This window comes from Cnephaeus nilssonii (genome assembly GCF_951640355.1).
Source record: "Cnephaeus nilssonii genome assembly, chromosome: 21".
Classification (NCBI taxonomy): Eukaryota; Metazoa; Chordata; class Mammalia; order Chiroptera; family Vespertilionidae; genus Cnephaeus; species Cnephaeus nilssonii.
The window spans coordinates 8,908,133-8,928,815 of record NC_137092.1 but is presented as its reverse complement, the minus strand read 5'-3'; the positions used below and the strand labels follow the sequence as shown (position 1 = coordinate 8,928,815).

The 20,683-nt window shown below is 37.0% G+C and overlaps 1 protein-coding gene across 1 annotated transcript in view; it reads right to left on the bottom strand.

Annotated features, from left to right (window-relative positions):
- The window catches only part of SYCP1 (synaptonemal complex protein 1), a gene marked incomplete at its 3' end in the record, with an annotated part of 71,184 nt that overhangs the window by 4,528 nt on the left and 45,973 nt on the right, over positions 1-20,683 (bottom strand). Inside the window, exons 22-30 of the mRNA XM_079761740.1 lie at positions 20,385-20,447; positions 20,153-20,215; positions 15,463-15,579; positions 14,912-15,022; positions 13,728-13,820; positions 12,699-12,773; positions 10,148-10,207; positions 6,682-6,861; positions 476-619 (exon numbers count right to left, since the gene is read on the bottom strand). Coding sequence (XP_079617866.1) covers positions 476-619; positions 6,682-6,861; positions 10,148-10,207; positions 12,699-12,773; positions 13,728-13,820; positions 14,912-15,022; positions 15,463-15,579; positions 20,153-20,215; positions 20,385-20,447 — 906 coding nt within the window. The remainder of the gene's footprint in view (positions 1-475; positions 620-6,681; positions 6,862-10,147; positions 10,208-12,698; positions 12,774-13,727; positions 13,821-14,911; positions 15,023-15,462; positions 15,580-20,152; positions 20,216-20,384; positions 20,448-20,683) is intronic.

The following is a 20,683-nucleotide window of genomic DNA, read 5'->3' as shown; positions in this document are numbered from 1 at the left end:
AAAAACACATCAATTGGTTGCCTCCTGCACAAGCTCTGACCAAGGCCTGGGCCGGGGAAGAGCCTGCAACCAAGGTACATGCCTTTGACCACAATCAAACCTGGGACCCTTTGGTCCATAAGCCGATGCTCTATCCACTGAGCCAAACTGGCTAGGGCTAACCTTTCTTTTTAAAAAAGAAAAAGAAAATGCAGTAAAAGCTCCTTTATAACACTGTTGGAAAACAATATGGTTAATTATTTCAAATGCAACTATGTTATATCAAGTATTTCAAAATGCTATGTTTTCTAAATTTTAGAGAAATTATTTGAACCCTAATATCTTCAAAATGCTATAAAAGCCTAGGATTCTGTTATAATAAAGTTCTACTGTATTTAGTATTAATAAATATTATGATAGATATTTCTTTATCAAGAAATAAATTAGACAATAATGTAAACAAATAATAAATACTAATTATCTGCAATGTGTTTACCAGAAGATCAGCAGATTCTGAACTATCTGAATTAATATCAAACTCAAAGACCATTTTTCTCTTTTTAGTATTTTCTTCAATGGGTGCATTCTTGTTTTCTCTTGGCTGGATTTTTAGTTTCGTTGGTGTCTTCACAGTATATGCCTACCCAAAAAGAAAAACAACACATTATCGATTTTTAGTTTCGTTGGTGTCTTCACAGTATATGCCTACCCAAAAAGAAAAACAACACATTATCCCATCAAATAAAACATATGTTGTTAACAAAGTCAAGTTGAGTCTTTAGTAATCAATAACTCTCCATTATTGTTAGCATGTTTATGAAGTATAAATTTTGAATAAGAATTTAATTTATATGTTCTCAGTAATAAAACTTTTATAACTTTCTTTAAAAATAATATACAATAGTGAACTTTCTCTTTCCCTTGAACTTACTGAAGAAGATATTAGAGAGTGGAGAGGGAGAGAATGAAAGGAAGAGAAAAAAACACTACAGTTTTAACAATCACCAATCTTAAGAGGGACTTTAATTTTTCTAGCAATTATTAAAACCAAAGAACTGAGGGAGCATTGCTCTCTCAACAAAAATCCTTATTTATAAGAAAACAAGTTTGCCAATTTTTTGTTGGTAAAGTAATTCACATTAGTCAATGTTTGTTATTCCGTATTGCCCTGTAAGTTTTATAATTTTTAAAAAGTATCTTTATAAAGTAAGGTCAGCAAAATCAGCAAAAATGACAGAGTAAGAAGCTCCAAAAATTCGCTCTCTCATAAAGCAAAGAAAATACTGATAAAAATGGTGTCAGCTTTTTCAGATCTCTTTGAATTAACCAAAGCTTGCCAAAACCTGGAGCTATTTTCCATTAACTTTTCCTTGTCCCATCCTCTGCCCTCCAGCTCTATGTTACCCTTAAAAAATGACAGCCCATATTCTTGGTCCAGCCTGGCAGCCATATAGGGGTTCTTTCAAAGCTGTATTCCCAAAGGGCTGGCCTTATTTGACTTGTACAGCGGTTCTCTGGAAGACCTTACAAGGCAGTTTTGTTTTTGACCTGATTCAGAGCTCACTCAATAAAAAAAAACTTTCAACTTGGTGTGTGTGGGTTAGGGAGTAGCATTTCTTAAAAACAATTACAGGCAAGTGTTTTAACTTAGTAGCTCACTGAGACAAGGACTATCAGTTGGGGTAAATGATAGGTTACACAAAAATTTAGGAGTACAGCTTGTAAATGAGATGTCCAAAGGGTTTTTGGAAAGCTCTGACATACGCCTGAAAATATAGAAAGCCATGCACATGCACAGGGCTATGAGTAGCGCAGTAAAGACCTGAAAAGGCCCTAAGCTCTTACCTCTGTCAGATCTTGAGGGTCTGCACAAGCAGGAATTGAAGGCTAAGGCTGAGTTGTCAACTATCTAGCTGAGTGGATGCCCTAACAAATAGTCCATGGCAAAGTTTGGGAGATTTGTTGGTCCAAGCTTTTAAGGAGATATCTGTTCAAACATTAGCTGAACATAAAGCTAACCAAGTAGAGACTTCAATGGAACTAAAAGAATATAAACTTTACAGGATTAGTTTAGAAAGGTAACTAAACAAACAATAACAACTATGACAAGGAGAAGCAACAACAAACCCAGAGGAGAGGGTAGAATCTGATTCCCAGAGCTCACATTATATTATTTTTGACTAGAAGCCCGTTGCACGAAGTTTCGTGCAATAGACCTTCCTTCACCTGGCTGCCGGCACCAGTTTTCTGCCAGCAGCAGTTTTCCTCTGGCCACCCGCCGATCAGAGCGCCTCCCGCCAGCACGATCGGCCACCCCGAGAGGAACTCCGATCGGGAGGTGCTCCGGTCAGCGGGTGGCCAGAGGAAAACTGCTGCTGGCGGAAAACTGGTGCTGGCAGCCATGCAATTGGCCACCCCGAGTTCCGCCATCAGTGCCTTCTGCCAGCTCCATCTGTCTTCCCGCAGTACCGGCCGTTGGGGCCAGCGGGAGGAACAGGGGGCGCCCCCCGCTCATCCTGTCAGCCCAATTGGCCACCCCAAGTCCCTCCCCCAGCCTGCCACCGGCCCAATCGTGGGCGTAGCAGAGTGATGGTTATTTGCATACTTCCCTTTTATTAGGTAGGATGTTCAGATTTCAAGAAAAAAATGAGACATGCAAAAAAAAACCCAGAAATTATGGCCCTTACATGGGAAAATGAGGGATCAACAGAATCTATCTCTAAGGAAGCCTAGTCATTGGACTTTGTAAATATGTTATTTTTAATTTTTTTTCTTTATTTTTACTGTTGACACTATTACAGATGTCTTCCTATTCTCCCTATTTGACTGCCTCCACCCAGCTACCCTTTCCCTTGGGCCATCACCATACTGTTGTTGTCTGTGTCTATGGGTTATGCATATATTTTTTTTGGCTAATCCCTTCACCTTCTTTCATCCAGTTCCCTCTTAGGACTGCTTGCATTGTGTTCCATGGGTTTTGGACTGTTGTGTATTCATTTTCATTTGTCTCAAGATAATTTCTGATTTCTTCCTTAGTTTCATTTTTTTACTATGCATGTTTTCCATTTGGCTATTCCTGAATTGTGTCCTTTATAATGAACTGGAAATAGTGAGTAATTTCCTTAGTACTGAGAGTCATACTAGCAAATTGAGGAGGGGGTTATAGGAACCCCCAATTAATAGCCAGCTGGTCAGTAGTACAAATGGTAGCAAGCCAACACTGTGACTGGCATCTGAAGTGGGAGCCTTGTGGGATTGAGCCCTTAATCTGGGGTGTTTACATTAAGTCCAGATAGATAGTGTCAGAACAGAATCAAATTGTAGGACACCCAGTTAGTGTCTGGAGAGTTAGAGAACTGAAGTGTAAGGAAACACACACATACATTTTGTATCAGAGTAAAAACAACTCAGACAGTATCTATTAAGATGGAGTGCATTATGCATAAGCCTATAACCCAACAATTTCACTCCTAGAGACATATCCAACCTACATGTTAAGTACTAGAATCATACATGTTAAGTACTAGAATTTTTATAGCAACACTATACATAAAACCCAATCTGGAAACTACCCAAATGTCTATTGGCAATACAATATAAAAACTGTGGTGCAGACACACAATGAAATACTATATAGAAATAAAACTAATCTACAACTTCAAGCAACAATATCGATGAACACACAAACATATTAAGTGAAAAAAAAGCCAAAGCAAAAAATATATAGTTCTATTTATAGAAAATGCAAAAACAGATAATAAACCTAATATTATAAGTTGGAACTGTGTAGGAAATTACCTCAATTGCCTAGAATTAAATGTCAGAAGATATGCCCATCTCATTATAGTACTGAAGTTTTATATTAATACTTTTATCTAACCTATACTCATGTATAGATTATTAAAAGTTTTAAAATATAACTGATTACTCAGTATGTGATAAATCATTGTCTTTTTTAATTAAAATGTATATTTCTAATCATACTTTATAAAGCTGAGAGAATTGGTTGCATATTTACTTTTCTGAAGGTATTTTTAAGATAAAGTTTCATAATGGCAAGTAAACTGCACATTTATGTAGTCTGGTAAGTATTGTCACATTTGAAAATCATGTATATTGTAACTGGTTTTATATAAAACTAGAGGCCCAGTGCATGAAATTCATGTATGGATGGAGGTCCCTTAAACTGCCTGCAACCTCTCCAATCCAGGACCCCTCGGGGGATGTCCAACTGGACTGGCAGTCAGACATCCCTCTCACAATCCAGGATCGCTGGCTCCTAACTGCTTGCCTGCCTGCCTGCCTGCCTGCCTGATCACCCCTAACCACCTCTGCCTACAGGCCTGATGCCCCTAAATGATCCCCTGCCGGCCTAATCGCCCCTAACCACCTCTGCCTGCTGGTCTGATCGCCCCCTAACTGCTCTCCTGCCAGCCTGATCACCCCCAACTGCTCTCCCCTGCCAGCCTGATCACCCCTAACTGCCCTCCCCTGTCAGCCTGATCGCCCCCTAATTGCTCCCAGTGCCGGCCTGATCTCCCCTAACCTCGGCTCCTGCCACTGTGGCTTTGTTTGGAAGGATGTCTGGAAGATGTCCGGAAGGTGTCTGGTCTAATTAGCATATTACCCTTTTACTAGTATAGATATTGAACAGTAGAAATTGTATAATTAATCATGTAATTAAAAGTATTACTGAAAAAAAAGTTGGCTTGGGGGAGAGCTAGTAACTGGAAGAGGGAATAAGAAGCTCTTCCGAGGTGATAACATTTCATGTTTTAATCTGAGTGATGGTTACAAGGTTATGTTTGGTTTTATAAAAATTCATCAAGTTGCATTCTCCTTTCATATATTTCAATTAAAAGTTTTTTAAAGTAAGGTCATTCTTTAATAGAAATCATTTCATATTCTGAATAATATAGTAGTAAATACAAGAAAATAGCTTTATATAAAAGCCTCTCTAAGCTATGTAAATTAATTTTCATAACTTCTATGAGTTGGATAATCTATAATAATTAAAGCATAATATGCTAATTAGACCAGACAGCCGTATGACCTTCTGGATGAAGCCAGGGTTGCAAGGGCCAAGGCAAGCTGTCACAGCTGCAAGGGCTGAGCCCCTTGCACAAATTTTGTGCATTGGGGGGGGGGGTGGACAAAAAATGGCAGCAGAATAGACAGACTTGTCCGGAGCCTTGTCCTGGAGCAGAAAGAATGAACAGCGGAGGGTCGCACGGGGAGTGTTTGTTGGCGAGTTAAGGGACAGCTATACTCCAGGAGAAGGTGGGGGACTGCTGGACAGGGTTCCCCTGACCGGGCAGCCCCAGCTGCTGCTAGGTTCCCTCCCAGAGCAACCCACTCGGATGCGGAGACGGCGCCATCTTGAAGGGGAAAGTGGATCTTATCGGAAGCCTGAAAATTTACAACTGCAGCACCCACCAAACAGCTGCGAACCCCAGAACACTGGTCCCCAATTGGCGCAAACACGCGGATTCAGAGGAGCTCTACACCCCACCACGGAAAGGAGAAAGAGAACTACATAACCAGACATCCAGAGAAGAAAGACCATGGGGAGACAAAGAAATAGCCCGCATAAGAAAGAAAAGCAGACATCACCAGAAAAGGAAGTAAACAAAATGGAGGCAAGCAACCTGTCAGAGAAAGAATTCAGAGAAATGGTCATAAGGTGGCTGAAAAGAATGGAAGACAAATTCAACAAATTTTGTGCATCGGGCCTCATAGATAGATAGATAGATAGATAGATAGATAGATAGATATAACAGGATATGAGTGGAACTCTTCCTTTTGCTCTGGAATTGTCAACAGGGGTACACAGCTGAGGGGGGAAAGTGCTAGTAACAGATATTCTAAAAGAAGTGACCTATAATTAAGGCCAGATCCTTCTCTGGGGCTTACTAAAAAGTGTTTTACGTAAAAGCAAGCCTTACAATCACCAAACAACTTCCTTATTCCCAGTTATATTAAGGAAATTGGGAGAGAACCACATAATATTTTAGCTTAGAGGGGTGGAGATACTTTTCCCCTCAACTCCCAAGACAGGTGAGGAAATAACTCTTAACAGCAACCTTAGAAAGACTAGGTGTGCCTTCAAGGTGAGGTTGGCATCTCACTCCCGAGTTGGACATAAACCTAGGTAAAAAATTAGTTTATCTGTCTCTATGTCTGGCTGAGCAGAGTAAAAAGAAATCAGAGAGATGGGTGGCAGAGAAGAGAAGGAGAGATCAGAAGTAGAGCATTCTACACTGCCATTTATCATGGAAAGGATGAATGAATTCCCCTTGAATTAGTTGAACATGTGGAAGGCAGCTAGAATTGAGCTACTTTGCTAGCAGCACCTGCTCCATGAGCGCTGACTGCTCAGTAAAGAATCCAGCAGCAAGATGTGGAGGTAACTTGGGGTAACACTGGAAAATGTCAACTCAGAACCAGTTTCCCACATCAGGGACCTATACATTGGTGAATGCTAGAAAGTTATGAAAGCTGCCAAGATGCCATTAAGTTGTGGACAGTGACAGAAAAAACACACAAACACACACATTTCAAGTTGGTATCACAAAAAATTGAAACTTTTAAGAAATTGGTTTTATATCTACTAGTATGTCTGATACTAGATATGTGATATGTAACATCAAATTGTCTTTTTTAATTTAAAAAATTACTACTTTTGAAATTTTACCAACCAACCTTTGGTAATGATTCAGATAAAGTACTTTTGGCAGGTGTCCTCAGATGGTCTTTTTTTTCTTTGAGTTTGCCATAATCAGCTGATGTGAAGTTTCGAGGTATATTTTGTGAAGGAGTTGCTTTAGGATCAAATTTCCGATAATTGGTTGTAAGTGTTTCCGATAAAGATGTCTGTATTTTCTGTATTTGACAACAGAAATGAATAAAATCATCGTTAAATGTCATTTAAATTACAGTGTAGCAACTAGTAGAAATAACACAGGAATAAACTAAAATTTACCCCCAAATTTATTATTGATTAGATAACTTTGAATAAATTACATACTGATTAAATTAAATCATTAACTCATTTTTTGTCACTTTATTTTCCTATTTAAGATGAAAATGGTATCTGCCCGTTCCTATCTTCAGGGAGCTGCTATGAAACCAAAGAAGATATCTCAACTCTATCTGATCAAAAACTGAGGATTCTATAAAGAAAAATCTCTATTCCTGGTGGCAAAATGCCTTAATCCGTGGTTTATTCTAATAGTAGAGGGCAATTTATTCTCATTTCCATTCATTCTCTTTTATGCTTTCTTATCTTCTCTTATCTATTAATAAATGTCAGCTTTTTCCTATCCACCAATCTCACCCCCCTCAAAAAAAATGGAGGAACAAAAATTATGATAGCAAAGAACTAGAGAAATTATCAGGAAAAAATGATAAAGTAGCTATTTGCTTCAACTCTGAAAATAAATTGCAAATTTACTCTAAATACTTAGATATTATTTCAACTCAATTTATTTGGTTTCCTTCTCTCTACCTTTATATATCTTTCCCTCAGCACCTGACCTAGCTTTCCAGTAAAAGCTAGTAACAATAGCTGCTTTAGTGAAACCCTATGTGAAACTCATGCCTATTACTTATTATTTTACCACTTTTGTTGGTTACCATCATATCCATGAATACAATCAAGGCAACCACTCACAAGAAAGAATGAAGTGGCACACACAACAACAAAAAGGTGGGGGAGGCTACACTTTCAAAAGGTTGGTGGTTGAATCTGCAGTGAGAATACATCATTATTCAAATTAGGAGGGTACAGGGTACAGGGTGCAGGACTATGACATGACCACAAGTACTATAAAAAACACTGAAATAGGAGTCAAGTATGCTCTTTTCTCCAGGAACTTTTACTACTTTGCAAGGTGATTTTAACCAAGTCATTAAGTATCTCCAGGCTTAAATTTATCAGTTTATATAATCAAGGAGCTAAATAAGGTAATTTGTAGGTTTCTTGACTAGCCTTAGTGATCTCACTTTATAGTCCTTTTTCCAGTAGGTATGAATCTTAGTAACATTTTTTCACAGTTGCACTTCTGTATTATTTTTCCTAAACATTTATACATCATAGTTGATAGCACAATTTTAATGAAAACCAAGTTATTCTGCTCTCTGGCTTCATTAGTAGTCTCCAAAATGTAACTGCTTTCATGGACAAATGTTTCTCCCCAAAAAGGACTGATAATGGCAACTACACCACCATGTGGCCATGTCGGAGAATTAACATTTCCTGGGTAGCCTGGTAGCCTAAAAGAAAATGCAACCGCCCCTCCTCATTCTAGAATACTGAAATAACCCTCTTCATAATACATCATGGAAATGTATGCACTTTCCTACAAGTTACCTTCTTTTCTAAAGGTTACACTTCCAGTGATGCATATATTCAGAACATTCATGATTTTCTCTGTTGTACTTTTTAAGCACTTATATGGTATTTCCTATGCGCTAATAAGCACTATTTTAAATGCTTTACAAATACTATTTCATTTAATCCTCATAACAACTTTAGGAAATAGGTACTATTATTACCCCTTTATAAATGAGGGTACTGAGGCATGAGAAAGTTAAGTAACTTGCCCAAACTCAGAAATGTTTGATAAACCTAATGATTATTATATAGACTTGTGATATTTCCATAATTTTGGAATAAAGAATAGCAAATAAAAGCATATTAACATTATTTCTTTTTTCATTTTCTCAATATTTTCCATATATATCCAGACCCCAGACACAATATAAGGCATTTACTAATCTACTTGATTATAGATATAAATAATAGGCATATATTAGTGGAATTATACATGAATCAAAACAACTTTATAACAAATTGGGATATATACCTGCATAGTATGAATACATTCTATATTTGGAAATAAATATTAGAGTTTAACCAATTTATTTATCTTTATCCGACACTTCCCTTAGACTATTACCTAATTCTGCTGGCTAATTTTAATATGACAATAATTTCTCCAAATATTTTTTAAAGTGCCTACCCAGTATTTGGAACATATGAAGCACTCAATGTTCATCCAATGGTATATTATTTCTTTCCTTCTCTTTCTTTGAACTCAAATACAACAAAATTGTTGTATCCAGAGGTCGCCAACCTTTGGACCTCACGTACCACCCAGTGGTCCGCGAACCACTGGTTGGCGACCGCTGGATACCTAAAACTCAACTGTTCTCAACTACTGTCACTTTCAGTTTATAGTCAAAAGCAACCTCTGTGGGGACTTAGGACTAACTACATCACTGTGTAGAAAGAATGTTTAATCATTAAAACTTGCATTTAGAATTCTTCTGTAATGTGTTAGAAGCTGAGGGAGGGGTATCCCTCTTCCACATACGTGGTGCTTCCTTCCATGTGTAGGAAGCAACACGAGGGTAACATTCCTAACCTCTGTTTCCTTAGGGGAAGAATAATAACTTAATTGGACTAGTGAATTTGAAAGGAGAAACTGGACAAATATAGTTTAAACCCTTCCTTACTCTTACTCTTGATACCAGAGGAAGATACACATTCTGCTCTCCTCCCCTTTATGCCGTATATTTTACAAGAGCAGCCATTTTTAAGTGGATAACTTGTCCCAGTTCAGATCTACTGTGACAAAGTAGACAAATATGTCTAATTTGGGATTTGAGGATTAAGAAATCCCCTTACCTTCAAATAAAAGCTACATTCTCCAATATTACTTATCAATAACAAAGATATTATATTGGTTTTCATTGTCTTTCTCGATTGGTTCAGACTTAAGTAAGAAAAGCAGGATATCCTTTATTTAGGCCTCTCAAACCCAAAACTAGACATAATCTAAATATAAGCTTTGGAGTTTTTAAGGAAAATTTTTTGCCTCTAAACATTAGAAAATGCTCAAGAAACACAAATGTACCTAATTTAAAATAATACTGTAATTAAAATTATAGAAGGTTGAAAACTTCTCTAAATCTCCAAGTGACAACTGCTTTAAAGTTTTTAGCAAATGCTTTTTAATAAATAGCAAGAAACAATTTAGGAAATGAAATTGTGTGATATATTTTAAATGTTTTTTTCCTATTTATGAACAAAAAAAATTTTCTAAGTAAATGTTAGAAAATGAATTGGTTATAAAGAAAACTGAAAATTATATAAAACTCTTACCTTGTCAGTTTTTTCTTTGAGAGTAACTGTGTTTTCTTTTGCCTCTCTTTTGAGTTTTTCCTATTAAAAATGAATATCAAGTACATACAATGTAATCATTACTATTACCACAATGAATGTTTCTATTATCAAAGTATGAACAAGAAAAAAATACTGACCTACAAATTTTATAAAAATAATAAAAAGTAAATAGAAAAATGAACTAGTTCTTCTCTACAGGAATGTTATTTAGTTTCAAATATCTTAAGAGTAAGTCTCTTAAAAACTTTAATCACAACTTTCTCATTCATAAAATGAAGTGGATGGACCAGATTTATAAAGTAAGGAAATACACACAGGTAACTAACTATAAAGAGCTGCTAAGAGATCCGAAATATTATGTGCCTTTAGGGGTATAATTCACTTTTTCTCTGTGTGTTGTTCTTAAATAATGAACTTTCAACATGAGATTAAGAGATGAAAGATAAAGTATAGAAAAGCAAAAAATGCTTGGGAAATAATACATCACTTTTACTGGAGATTAGGGTATATCTATTCAGTAGTTTAAAAAAAAAGAAAAGAAACCTGTCCTATTCAAAAGAATATGTAATAGGTCTTTAATATGACAATCATCTAGAAAAAAGAATTGTTACAGCCTTGGGAGCCTTAAAGATATCAGAGAATGGAAAGTTCCAATGCACAGAACTTTAGGAAAACTTGCCTTACCTATCCATAATGTCTATGTCAATATCTATCCTCATTGAATGTCTGTGTACAATATGGTACCTCTCCCATAGTGCTACTCCTAACCAGAGAACCCACTTCACCATGAAAGAAGCTGGCTGTAAACTGATATACCAGTAGTTGCCATTATTATATATCCTATCAATCACTGGATAGGTTGATTGACTTTTAGAACTACAAAACAGCCAGAAAACCATAGATGGCATTAGTTAATTCCTTACCTAACAATAATTATTTTAAATGTAAATGGACTAAATTCTCCAAGTAAAATACACACACACACACACACACACACACACACACACACACACACTAGTGGGGCCCAGTGCATGAAATTCGTTCATGGGGGGGGAGGGGGGTGGTCCCTCAGCCCGGCCTGCACCCTCTCCAATCTGGAACCCCTTAAAGGATGTCCTACTGCCGGTTTACAGAGATCGGGCCTAAACTGGCAGTTGGACATCCCTCTCGTAATCCGGGACTGCTGGCTCCTAACCGCTCACCTGCCTGCCTGCCTGATTGCCCCTAACCACTCTGCCTGCTGGCCTGCTCGCTCTCAACTGCCCCCCACCACCAGCCTGCTAGCCCCCAAATGCCCCCCCGCCAGCCTGCTAGCCCCCAAATGCCCCCCGGCAGCCTGATCACCCCCAACTGCCCCCCATGCCAGTGTGCTCGCCCCCAACTGCCCCCCATGCCAGTGTGCTCGCCCCCAACTGCTCCCCCTGCTGGCCTGCTCACCCCCAACTGCCACCCCTGCTGGCCTGCTCACCCCCACTTTCCCTCCCCACTGGCCTGCTGAGAAATCAGGTAAGAAAAAGATATAAAAGGCATCGGATTGGAAATGAAGATATAAAATTGTTTCTATTTGCAGATGACATAATTTTATATAGAGAAAACGTATAGATGCTACCAAAAATCTGTTAAAACTAATGAACGAATTCAGTGAACTTGCAGAATACAAAATTAACATACAAAAATCTGTAGTACTTCTATATTAACAGTACTTCTATTAACAGTATTGTCTGAAAAGAAATAAATAAAACACTCCCATTTACAATAGCATCAAAAGACATAAAATATTTGGGAATAAATTTAACCAAGGAAGTGAAAAATATCTACAAGACATTGATGGAATTAATCAAAACGCGTGTGCGTACACGCACACGTGCGCACACACACAAAAGAAAGTTATAGTGTTCATGGATTGGAGAATTAATAATGTTAAAATGTTCATATTACCCAAAGCCTTCTACAGATTCAATGCAATCCCTATCAAGATACCAATGGCTGCTCTAGCCAGTTTGGCTCAGTGGATAGAGCATCAGCCTGCGGACTGAGGGGTCCTGGGTATTCGGTTATGGTCAAGGACACATGCCCGGGTTGCAGGCTCAGTCCCCAGTGGGGGGCATGCAGGAGGCAGCTAATTAATGATTCTCTCATTATTGATGTTTCTCTCTCTTTCTGCCTCTTCTTCTCTGAAATCAATAAAAATATTTTTTTAAAAGAAAGAGCTGCCCCTTAAAAAAAAAGATACCAATGGCACTTCTGACAGAAGTAGAAAAACAATCCTAAAATGTATATGAAGCTACAAAAGATCCTAAATAGCCAAAGCAATCCTGAGAAAGAACAAAGTAGGAGGCATCACTTTCTGGTTTTAAGCTAAATTATAAATACTTTTGGAAAAAAAAAAAAAGCTAATGGGGGAAAAGCTCTATTTTTTAATCCAGTTATTCAAATGTATCATATTATTTTCCAATATTACATATTTACAAAAATATAAGGCTGCACCTAAACCTTACAATTAGTTACTTTATAATGCCACAACACCTACTTTTTCTTCTCTTTCTATTTCAAGTTGTTCCCTAAGAGACGAAAGTTCATTTTTGAGATTGGCTAGTTCAACCTCCTAAAGAAAAAAAAAACACAAAGTTTTTACATACATATAAATGCAAACTAGTGTTTCAAATAAGTTTAATTTTATAGAGAAATAAATTACTTATATATATACGTTAAGCCTACTAATATGAAAACTGCTACCTGAACGTAACTAAAGATTTCATTTTTACAAGTGTTTTATTGTTTAGTAGATGCCCAGTGCATGAAAATTCACACAGTCGGTGGGGGGGGGGGGGGTGAATCCCTCAGCCCAGCCTGTGCCCTCTCAGAGTCCAGGAGCCCTCAGGGGATGTCCAACTGATGGTTTAGGCCCACTCTTGGGGAGCGGGCCTAAGTCACAGTCAGGACTCCCTCTGCTGCGGGAGGCTACCAGCGGACCGATGGGGGGATGGGGCCAGCGCAGACTGGCAAGCGGCTGGCCTAGCCCCCCCACCGACCAGTTGTTCTGCTGTTCAGTCGATTTGCATATTAGGCTTTTATGATATAGGATTCTAAAGAAATGTTAATACTATATATCTCTCCTCCTCATCCTCTCCCAATCTACCCCTTCCCAGTTCTTCCAATCTCAATCAGAGCTCCAAACTTATTTGTAACTGTAGTTTATAAGCATTCATTTTGGGGGAAAAAGAGTTCATTCCACCATTTCAAAAAATAAATTGGAAGCCTATTTAACTATAAGATTCCTTCTAGATCTAAGATTTTTATTTTTATTTTACAACTCAAACATTATGTCAAGCCGTAGCCGATTTGGCTCTGTAGATAAGAGTGTTGGCCCTTGGACTGAAGGATCCCAGGTTCAATTCTGGTCAAGGGAAGGTACCTCAGTTGCAGGCTCTGGCCCTTGTCGGGGAGCTTGCAGGAGGCAACAACAACAAAAAATTATGGCTTTATTTAATATTATTCTTTACCAGCAGTCACGTTAACATGAAAATTGGCTTTTATGACTATTTATTCTGTATCTCACCAAAGATGCTTTCACCGATGATTGTTCTTGTTCTCTGCTCTTATAAAGTCCTAATTCTGAGTCTCTTTCTTCAACGATTTTATCATATTGGTGCTATATGAAACAGAAAAAACATTTTAGAACCAAAATAGATTATGCTTTAATATGCTTTAATATGACTGGTATCCTTGTGCATTTAAAATTTAAAGAAAACAATGACTATGAGTTAAGTGATGTATATATTTAAGCATATTTTTGAAATTTTTTAATTATATAAACAATGAAACCTAGATAACTGTCTTGGAAATAACAACACATGAGCAAGAAATTATTCTTTTTAATTGGAAACACTGAATTTCTTAATTTTAAAAACAGGACCTCTTAGAAAAGTGGCTGATTCCAGATCTGAAGTAGGAAATACATGATGAGTCTTAAATGTTGTTATAAGAGAAAGCAAGCAAGCTATCAAGGACTATTAAAGTCAAGTCAAAAGGACTTGCCACCAGTGTGAAGAGGCTCCCACTAGCCAAAGATGAGACAAATATAAAAACTGCATTGGACTGAAATACACCAAATATGTTTAAATCTATGAGTTCACAAACTTACTTAAAAAGTTTTTTTTAATCCTCACTGGTTACCTCATAGTAATGTTCTATCGCAGCAACAATTTTTAAAGATGAATAGGTAGATATAGCTCACCTGAAGAGAATAAGGCTTAATTTGCTAACAGAATGATTACTTTAAACAACAGTAAAAAACAGAGCACACTCACAAATACAACAAACATTAAGCTTTTCATCTATTTATTCCACTGATAAAAATTCATTTAGCCTCATGTATGTTAGACACACATAGAGGATACAAATATTAACAAAACACATATCCTGAATGGAAAGTGCTATAAGAGAATACTAGGAAAATTCAGATAAAGAATGACCACTTCCATCCATCATAAGAGATTTTCTCAAAGTAACACTCAAGCTAAGCTTTGTGTGGTTAAGATTTAAACCCAGAAAAATGGGAGATCAAGGGCATTCCAGTTATAATTATCCACAATTATATCTATAACTATAAATATCTATAATTATCAGAGAAAATTACCACTAATTTTTCTGATAAGTCAGAATGCTATATTAATTTCACCATTTTATGCATAAATATGGCTCCAGTATATAATTTTCATTACACAAAAAGAAAAATATTACCTTATGTTTTTCCATAAGCGCAACCATTTCAGCTATTTTATGTTGACATCGTATATCAATTTCTTTCTGTAATCGTACCGCTTCATCAGCTGTTACTTTGGCTTTCTCAACCTATCAAATCAATTAAGTGTTTATTAAAATTAAACACAAAAAAACAAATTTAACTTAAATTTAGAGACCATATATTCTTATACAAAATGCAGAGACCATGTGCTAGTATATAAAATGCAGAAATCAAACACCAGAAATTTAGGAAAGCCAAGTAAAAAAATGCATTACTGTTTTGGTTTATTATAGGGTGCTCTATCAAGTGAAATGACAGTATAACACTGTAATGATCATTTAATCTTTTCATAATAATTACATACTACTCAATACTCAAACAGAATAATAAGGATACTTTTAGCTTCTATAAGAAACTGTCCCTAATATAAATTGATTATACCTTTTAAAAGTCATATTAAAAATTAAGTATTACTTTTCTCTTAAAATGCTACTTAGTAAACAGAGTTTTTAATATACCAATTCTCACACATATTTAATTTTCCTACCTCTCCCAAAAGATTTTCTTCTGATATCTTTTTGTCCTCAATTTCTTTTTTATAGCTGTCAGACATTTCTTTAAATTTTTGTTTGGCACCTTCTAGTTCTGACTCTAATTTCTTGACCTTTGTGTAAAAAATAAAAAAGTAGCATGAACATTAGTAAATACTGTGGATTTCTTGACAATATTGTTCATTTTGAGGTTCTGCGAATCTTTTAAAGATTACTTATTCATGGGTGGGGGCATGCGTGGGGAGGGGTGTGGGATGGGCATGGGGGGATGCAAATATGTGATACCTTAATCAATAGAGAAATTAATTTTTTTAAAAGATTACTTATTCATGGAGATTATAGTTGGATCATTTTCCTTTTTTCATTTGGTAAAATGTATTTTTTTATTTTTAATCCTCACTCGAAGATATTTTCATTGATTTTTTAGAGAGAGAGGAAGGAATATAGTGAGAGAGAAACATCGATAAGTTGCTTCCCATGCATACCCTAAATGGGGATCAAACCCGAATCTTAGATATGTGCCCTGACTGGGAATCAAACCGAAAATCTTTTGATATACAGGACATGTTCCAACCAATTGAGCAACCTGGTCAGGGCTTAATAAATTTGTAAGTGCACAATGCATTATTGTTGACTATAGGCACTATGCTGTACAGCAGATCTCTAGAACTAATTTATCTTGCATAACTGAAACCTCATACAAATTGAGGAATAACTTCCCTTTTCCCTTCCCCCAACTCCTGGTAATCACCATTTTAACCGTGTTTCTGAGTTTGACTGTTTTAGGTACCTCATATAAGAGGAAACATGCAGTATTTGTCCTTCTGTGACTGGCTTTTGCTGCTGAATTGGAAGTGGTCTTTTTATGTGCTAGATGTTGTATCATCATCAAATATACTAGAGGCCCGGTACATGACATTCGTGCACTGGGGGTCAGGAGGCCCCTCAGCCCGGCCTGCACCCTCTTGCAGTCCAGGACCCTTTGGGAGATGTCCACTTGCCAGCTTAGGCAGGCTGACATCCCCTGAGGGGGTCCTTAGTACTGCCATGGAGGCAGGAGAAGCTCTTGCCACCACCGCTGCACTTGCCAGCCGTGAGCCTGGCTTCTGGCTGAGCAGCGCTCCTCCTGTGGGACCACACTGACCACCAGGGGGGCAGCTCCTATGTTGAGCATCTGCCCCTAGTGGTCAGTGCACATCACAGCAACCAGTCATTCCACTATTTGGTCAACTTGCATATTAGCCTTTTATTATATAGGATGATTTGCAAATATCTTCTTCCATTCTATGGGTTGTCTTTTCACTCTCTCGACAGTGTCCTGATTTCAATGCAATCTCTATCAAAATTCTGCCTTTTTATCAGAAATGAACAAGCTGTCACAAAAAGACAAATACTATATTTTTCTACTTATATGAAGTAAATAGAGTAGTCGTTAAGTCAGAGAATGGTGGTTGCCAGGGACTGTGAGGAGGAGAGAATGGGGAGCTATTTAATGGGTATAGCATTTCCATTTTTACAAGATAAAAAGAGTCTTGGGGATTGGTTGCACAATAATGTAAATGAACTGTATAGTTTTTTTAAAGGTTAAAATGGTAAATATTATGTTATGGGTATTTTATCACAATAAAAATAAAGAGGACAAAATACTTAAGTACTTCATAAAGGAAATCTACAAATAACTAAATAGTTCATGAAAAAATGGTCAACACTATTATAACAAATGAAAAATAAAACCACAATGGATACTACTATACCTATAAGCAGGACCAGCTATATAATTTGCAGAGCTTGATGCAAAATAAAAAGGAGGAGCATATACCTTCATAAGTTATTTAAAATTTCAAAATTACAATAATAGAGCAGGAAACTAAGTGTAGGACATTGTATGACTAAACAAGAAACTAGGTTCTGCCCTCAAGAATGGCTGAAACTGAAAAGACTATCAACACCAAATGTGAGTAGGATATGGACTAACTAGACCTCTCATACATTGCTATAAGGAGTGTAAAATCGCTTTGGAAAATGATTTGGTTGTTTCTTTAAAAACTATATATACATCTACTCTATGACCCAGCAACTCTATTCTAAGACGTTTACTTTAAAATGTCCAGCCCTCTCATGCACTGCTGGTGGGAATGCAGACTGGTGGAGAACAGTATGGAGTTTCCTCAAAAAACTAAAAATGGAACTCCCATTTGATCCAGTGATCCCACTTCTAGGAATATATCCCAAGAAACTAGAAACACCAATCAGAAAGGATATATGCACCCCAATGTTCATAGCAACACAATTTATAATAGCTAAGATTTAGAAACAGCCTAAGTGCCCATCAGCAGATGAGTGGATTAAAAAACTGTGGTACATCTACACAACAGAATACTACACTGCAGTAAAAAATAAGTTCTTACCATTTGCAACAGCATGGATGGAACTGGAGAGCATTATGCTAAGTGAAATAAGCCAGTCAGAGAAAGATAAATATCACATGATCTCACTCTTTTATGGAATATAATGAACAACATAAACTGATGAACAAAAATAGATCCAGAGACAGAGAAACATCGATCAGACCATTAAACTTCAGAGGGAAGGTGGGGGAGGGTGGGGGTAAGGGGGAAAGATCAACCAAAAGACTTGTATGCATGCATATAAGCCTAACCAATGAACACAGACAACAGGGGGGTGAGGGTATGAGTGGGGGGGATGGGAAGGGTATTGGAGGAAAATAAGGACATATATGTAACACCTTAATCAATAAATTTTAAAAAATTAAAAATTAAAATAAATAAATAAAAATTAAAAAATAATAATAAAATAAAATAAAATGTCCATACTGTTTATTGGTTGGAGTGTCAGCCCGCTGACCAAAGGGTCTTGAGGTCAATTCCCAGTCAAGGGCACGTACCTGGGTTGTAGATTTGATCTTGGTGGGGGGAGGGCAGGGCAAGGGGGATGTGTCAACCAATCTCTCTCACAGCGATGTTTCTCTCTCCCCCACCTCCCACCTCCCTCCCTTCCACTCTCTCTAAAAATCAATGGAAAATATATCCTCAGGTGAGAATAAAAAAATAATGTCCAGTGAAAGAATGCTAATAGAAGCTTTACTCATAATGATTAAAAATTGGAAACAATTCAAATGTCCATTAACAGGAAACTAGGTAAACAAATCTGTTATATTCATACAGTGGAATATGACTTGGAAATAATAAAAGACCTATTGATAACAGGAACCTGGGTGAATCTCAGAACAGGCTGAGCAAAATAAACCCTTATAACAAGAGAATATATTTGGCATGTTTCCATTTAAACGAAGTTTTAAGATAGACAAGCTAATTTATAGAGAGAAAAAGCAGAATACTGGTTGCCGCTGGGGAGTAGGGTTTAAACTATAAAAGAATATCAAGGAACTTTCTGGGATAATGGAAATAATCCTGGATCTTGATTGTTGTTACGTTTGTAAAAACATTTGTCAAAGTTCATCAAACTGTATACTTAAAATCATGCATGTAATTAACATGTAAATTATATCTCAAGGAATTGGGACTAAGAAAATAAACAAAATATGACCCTGACATCATGAGTTTATATTCCAGGATTTTAATTTGTTTCCTACAAACTCAGTGGTTATCAAAACCTTTATGCAGCAAGATAACCATATATGGAGCTTTTAAAAATGTAGATTCCAAGACTCCACCCCAAACCTGCTCAACCTTAATTTTTAATGTATGGGTAAGGAGTATGACTACATGCATATACATACCCACACATATATTTTTAAGTTGCTTAAATGATTTTAACACATATAAGTCACAGATGAGCACTCTTATAATTAAAAGGACTGATTCCCACAATCTCAGATGATGTTTGAAAACTGCTACAAGGGAATAATTTTTTTTTAATTTAGCTTTATTGTTGAAAGTATTATAGATGTCCCTTTGTTTATTTGTGTGGGGTTTTTTTCCCATTGACCCCCTCCACCCCGTACCCACCCATCCCAGGCCTTCACCATTCTATTGTCTGTGTCCATGGGTTATGCATATATGCATATAATAAAAGCCTAGTATGCAAATTGACCAAATGGCAGAATGGCCAGTGGAATGACTGGTCACTATGACACACACTGACCACCAGGAGGCAGACGCTCAACGCAGGAGATGCCCCCAGCCCACAGGCCCCAGGCCCCAGGCCAGGCAAGGTGGGTGCCAGCAGGAGCCCCTGATCGCCCCGCAGAGGGAGACAACCAGCAGTGGCAGGGGGTGGGGCTGGCAAGCGGACAGCACCAGGCAAGCCAAGGCAGTGCCAGCGAGCGCCCCCCACCCTGCCCCCATCAGCCCTGATCGCCAGCCAGTCCTAGGGACCCTACCCATGCATGAACTTCATGCATCAGGCCTCTAGTATGCATATAAGCTCCCCGGTTAATCACTCCCCTCCCACTCTCCCACCCTCACCTTCCCTCTGAAATTTCTCAGTCTGTTCCTTGCTTCTATGTCTCTGGTTCTATTTTACTCATCAGGTTATTTTGGTTATTAGATTCCACATATGAGTGAGATCATGTAGTTCTGGAGAGTATTATGCTAAGCAAAATAAGCCAGTCAGAGAAAGATAAGTACCACAAGGAATAAAATTCTTATGTTCTCATCTATTTACTACTATTTTTTAAAAAACGAAAATAATGATTCCAAATACCTTTATCTCATAAACATTCAGTTGCTTGCTCTCTGCTGTACCCCTTTTTTTCAAGGCCTTATTCTGTTAAAAGTTAAAAATAAACAATTACATTTAGTATCAAAGTGATTCAAATTTGCACTGCCACCTTACCTAGACTGAAATTACTACAGGAAAGGAAAGCATTATTCTCTAAAACTGAAGTGAAAAAAAATCTTTTAAAATAATTTTGATATTGAGAATCAATACATACCTCCTGTTGGAATTCTTCAATATTCTTGCTTTTAATTTCAACTTGTTTCCTTAAATTGTTACACTAAAAAAATGAGAAATTATAATTATTTTACTCAATATTCTAGTTAACATAAGTAATTTGAAACTAATAAAAATATTACATAAATTAATATAGAAGTCACTTCAAAAATCATATTGTTAAATAATTCCATTAATGTCTAAAATCATGTGAATGGGTACAAATTTTACTAACAATTATCTCAATACAAATTTGAAATTTTTAACAATTCTTAATATACTTAAAGAACATTTGAATTC